The sequence below is a fragment of the Stegostoma tigrinum genome, chromosome 40 (genome assembly GCF_030684315.1).
Source record: "Stegostoma tigrinum isolate sSteTig4 chromosome 40, sSteTig4.hap1, whole genome shotgun sequence".
NCBI lineage: Eukaryota > Metazoa > Chordata > Chondrichthyes > Orectolobiformes > Stegostomatidae > Stegostoma > Stegostoma tigrinum.
In genome coordinates, this window is record NC_081393.1 from 5725065 (window position 1) to 5730064 (window position 5000).

General features: G+C 54.2%; 1 protein-coding gene across 3 annotated transcripts in view; it reads right to left on the reverse strand.

The window, feature by feature from the left end:
- The window catches only part of rassf2a (Ras association domain family member 2a), a 63401-nt gene that overhangs the window by 56460 nt on the left and 1941 nt on the right, over positions 1–5000 (reverse strand). For 2 of the 3 annotated variants that reach the window (XM_048522991.2, XM_048522992.2), the window contains exon 2: positions 1629–1702. In XM_048522991.2, the coding sequence (XP_048378948.1) occupies positions 1629–1690 (62 nt within the window). In that variant the 5' untranslated portion in view covers positions 1691–1702. Of the gene's footprint in view, positions 1–1628; positions 1703–2337; positions 2387–5000 lie in introns of those variants that run through there. The other variant, XM_048522993.2, reaches the window with a different exon arrangement.

Genomic DNA, 5000 nt, shown 5'->3' on the forward strand with positions numbered 1-5000 from the left:
TGGGACCTGGAATCAGACAAGGGCCGCTGTGAAACGGCTGGATCCGTTTGCTGAGTGCGCTTGGCTTTGCCATCCCACAGCTCATGTGACGGGGCGATTCACAGTCATGAGTCAGGAGCAAACAAAAGCCAAGTAACTCCTTCCACTCACGCAAAGGCAGAGCTGCATTTGTTTCGGGATCCCTGAGCCTGACCGACTCGGGTGGTCTCACAGGTGGCATGAGCTCCCCCCTCCCTCCCTCCCACAAACTCCACAAATCTCTTTCTTCCTGAGAAGACCCTCCCTTCCCGAGCAACCTCTCCTCGCTGCACGGTTCTGCTTCTGGCTTGCCTTTGTGAAGCGCCCTTCAGGGGCCAGGAATTCTCCCTGGACTATTCGGCTACGAGGGACATCACTCCCCAGTTCGACCCTGCGCCTGCACAACATCCAGATGATCGAAGCTCCAGAAGCCATTCAGCCTTCCATGTGGATTCTCCCACATCCCTGCCCGCCTCGAACCAACACAACCCTTTCAGAGAACTTTATCAAAATCATCCCTCTCCAACGCTGTGCCCCAATGACCGTGCCAAATTCAGAGGGTGCTGGGGTGGGAGGCTGTGGTGTGCACAGCGGGGGACAGGGCGAGGCTGGCAAAGGTAGAAATATAAGTCTAACAGCGACATGGACCAGCCTTGGAAATACATCAACACTATGGGAAAGTGGGGTGAGTGCGCTGAGGTCAGTGTATCTGTTCGAACACCCCAGCATCTGTCTGTGCTTCCTAAAACCCACCCACTCCGCAGGTAGTCACCCAGCCCGGTGTGCCCACTCCAGCATCTGTCTGTGCTGCCTAAAACCCACCCACTCTGCAGGTAGTCACCCAGCCCGGTGTGCCCACTCCAGCATCTGTCTGTGCTTCCTAAAACCCACCCACTCTGCACGTAGTCACCCAGCCCGGTGTGCCCACTCCAGCATCTGTCTGTGCTTCCTAAAACCCACCCACTCTGCACGTAGTCACCCAGCCCGGTGTGCCCACTCCAGCATCTGTCTGTGCTTCCTAAAACCCACCCAGTCCGCAGGTAGTCACCCGGCCCAGTGTGCCCGCCCGATCGGAATCTCCCCATCCTGCCCATATCGATCCATGAGATTCCCTAACCCCTGACCAGTCCCACTGGATCACCACGAGAGAGGGAACGGCAGCATTGGGATTTTCGAGCTTTACCAAGAGGAAGGGTCGAGCTGAGGATGTGGTTTTGGGGGGGTGCGCGTCCCTGGAAGGGGGGGGGCGGTGGGGAGAGTGGTGTTCCCACATGGGCCTATATTCAGGGGCGATTGGTGGGTCTTACTGGGAACTAAAATGTGCTGAGGGACAGGGCGCCCTGTCTATCAGGGCTGCTCTCAGGGACATGGGCATCTTTCTTGGGCGGGGGTTGGGGTGGCGGGGTGGTTGGCGAGGGGTCAGACCTCAGAAAGCAGCGAGGGTCAAAGGTGGTCCAATCTGATGGGACAGGATGTTGGGCTGATGTGGTTGGGGAAGGGTGGGTGGAAGAGTTTGGGGAGGAGGCAGGCAGGTAAGATGGTGAGGGAGGCTCGAGGTGGGGGGGCGCTGAATGGCCTCACGCTGCTTTAAAGGGCCGCGTACCACTCACTTGGGAATGTACTTATCTTCTCCGATTGGCACAGGATCCTCCATCATAGCCGAGAGAGTCATCGCTAGCTGGCCCTGCGTTGGGGAGACAAGACAAGACGGAGTTCAGTGGCGAGGTGTATGCCAGGCACACCGACAGCGTGCCCTCTGGCAATCCCTTCCTGCTGGTGTTGGTGAGGGGAGGGGGGGGGTTAGAATTCCTGCCCGCTCCCTTCGACACTACGCCGTGTGTTCTGTAGCAGTGACAGATCCTGCCGGAGGTTCTCATTGAGCAGGCAGCCCCTCCGCTGCACACTCACGCCCTGGATTTTGCTCGCTGATACCTCAGGGGGCTTCACCTCCGACGACCATCTGGCCGTGGGAGACCCCAGGCCCTTATCACTATCCCTGAGCTTTAACCAGAGCTCCCAGACCACCACCCACCCTCTTAAACCGCCGCTGAGAGGCCAGCTCGGTCAGAATTGCCACGCTCCGCCTTCCACCCCCGCAACTCAAGCTGCAGCCCCCGGTAACATCACGGACACGGCACAGTTCCCGAGGGGAGAGCTGCCCATCGCCGGCGCTCAGCGCGACAGGAAAGGCCCGCAGTTAAAAAACGGGGGAACATAAACCGTGACCCATTTCCGAGCAACAACACCGAAAGAGGTGTAAATCTTCAGTCGGAAATTGCTGGGAAAGCTCGGCGCCTGCGGGGAGAAATCAGAGTTAACTTTTCCGATCCACTCTCTGGGAGAGCGAGCTGCGACAGGGGCAGATCGGACGCTGCAATCTCTGACAGCCCTCCCCCGTGGAACCCCCTCTCACATCCTCATTTCATCCTGTTCCAAATGGAGTGCCGACCGCTGGCCAGTGGTTCTCTCTGCACTCTCAGGGCCCCACAGCAAAATAACGCCTTCTCTTGGCTCATCCGAAACTTCAGTGAACACACTCACTTCCCACTGGCATTCCCATCTGCCAGCTCTATCCTGCCACTGAGCCACACTGAAACTTCTCCTACTGGGGTATCACGACACCCTGCCCGAGACTCACAGTGCACTCTCCTCAAGCTCACGGAAGAGCATCCCACCCAGATCTACCACCACCCCACACCCCATCCTATCCCCTGCCACCCCACATTTCCCATGGCTGACGCACCTATCTTGAGCACTTAGCATGACCTATCCGCTATCAACTGACCCGCACATGTTTGGACCGTGGGTGGAAATCGGAGCACCCGGAGAAAACCCACACATCTGAGGCTAGAATTGAACCCGTGTCCCTGATGCTGTGAGGCAGCAATGCTGTGCCACCGAACCTATCCCAATTCATCCAGGACCTACACAGGAGTCATTCAGAGGCACATTCATCAGCACCAGGCTTAAAGGCTGTCCATGACAACAGAGTGTAGAGCTGTAGGAACACAGCAGGCCAAGCTTTCCTGCTCCTGAGATGCTGCTGGGCCTGCTGTGTTCATCCAGCCCCACACTCTGTTACCTCGGATTCTCCAGCATCTGCAGTTCCCATTATCTCTTTAAAGTAGATCCAATACATGTTTATTGCTGCACACTTGGTATTAGTAGGTGGGAGGGAGAGGGAGAGGGAGAGAGGGAGAGGGAGAGGGGGAGAGAGAATGGGAAAAGAGAAAGCCAAGGGAAACAAGAAAATAAGAGACAATGAGCAACCGATATAAGAGACTGAGGGAGGGCAAGACAGCGAGGGGTCAGGAAAGCGAGGGCTAAAGGCTGGGAGGAAAGGCAAGAGCGTGGGCAGGATGGGAGGTGGGAGGGACAGTGAGCAAGATGTGGAAAAGTGATTGAGCAAGAAAAAGAAAAATGAGAGAACACAGAGAGAGAACGGAAACAGAGGTTACGAGACAGGGTGAGAATGAGAGAGGATGAGAAAGACAGCATGAGACCAGTTTGACATCAGTACAATCAACAAAGGTTAGTTCATCTTCCAAAAATCCATTTAAGACTGAGATAGATAGGTTCCTGACTATCAAGAGATCAAAGGTTATGGAGAGAAAATGGGAGAATGGTGTTGAGGAACTTATCAGCCATGATTGAATGGCGGATCAGACTCGATGGGCCGAATGGCCTAAGTTCTGCTCCAATGTCTTGTGGTCTTATGGAAATCTAATGGTCTTTTGACCTAAGAAGATAGAAGATTGTGGAGTGGCCCATGAAACATGTCAACACAGACGCCCTGGTTTTCTAATCACACTGTTTCAAACCAGAGGCATGCGGAGACTATTCAGCCCCTCCTGCTGGGACTAACCCTGTAAGACAGTGGCCCAGGACTGAATCTGTTGCCTTCAAGTGATTTTAACAGCTCAGGCTGATCTGGAGATCTCGGCATTGATTCTGAAATGTTCCACCTTCCCCCTCATCGCCTGGATGTTTCTGAATGACACTGAAGTGACCAACAAGAGAGAAGTTGACTGTCAGGCTTTGCACATTGAAAAGCATTACCATCGCTGAATCCCTCACTATCACCTTTGTGATGGGGTGGGGGGTGCTGCTTAACCATTGAGCAGAGACTGAACTGGACTCACCACATAAACATAGGGGCTACAACAGCAGGTCAATGACCAGGAACCCTACAGTGAGTAACTCACGTCCTGACTCCCCAAAGCCTGCCTTACCATCTACAAGGCACAAGTCAGAAGTGAGAGGGAATACTCCCCACTCGCCCTGGATGGGGGCAGCCCCAACAACACTCAGGAACCTCGACACCATCCAGGATAAAGCAGCCTGCATGGCATCCACAAGCATCCACTCCCTCCACCGCTGACACTCAGTAACAGCAGTGTGTACTATCTACAAGATGTACTGGAGAAATTCGCCAAAAATTCTCAGACAGCACCTTCTAATCCCATGAGCACTTCCATCCAGAAAGACGTAGAAGTCTATAAAATCACAAGGGGCATGGATAGGGTGAATAGCTAAGGTCTTTCTTCCAAGGCTGGGGGGGGGGGTCCAAAACTAGAGGGCATAGGTTAAAGGTGAGAGGGGCAAGATTTAAATAGGACCTGAGGGGCGACTTTTTCACACAGAGGGTGGTGTGTGTACAGAATGAGCTGCTGGAGGAAGTGGTGGAGGCTGGTACAATTACAGCATTTAAAAGGCATCTGGATGGGTACATGAATAGGAAGGGGTTGGAGGGATATGGGCCAAATGCTGGCAAATGGGACTGGCTCAGATTGGGATGTCTGAATAAGTTGGACTGAAGGGCCAGTTTCTTTGCTGTATGACTCTGACAAAGGCAGCAGCTACATGGGAACACCAACCCTCCAACACCTTGACTTGGAAATATATCGCCGCCCCTTCACTGTCACTGGGTCAAGTCAATATCCTGGAATTGCCTCCCTCAGGGCATTGTGGGTGTCTACAGC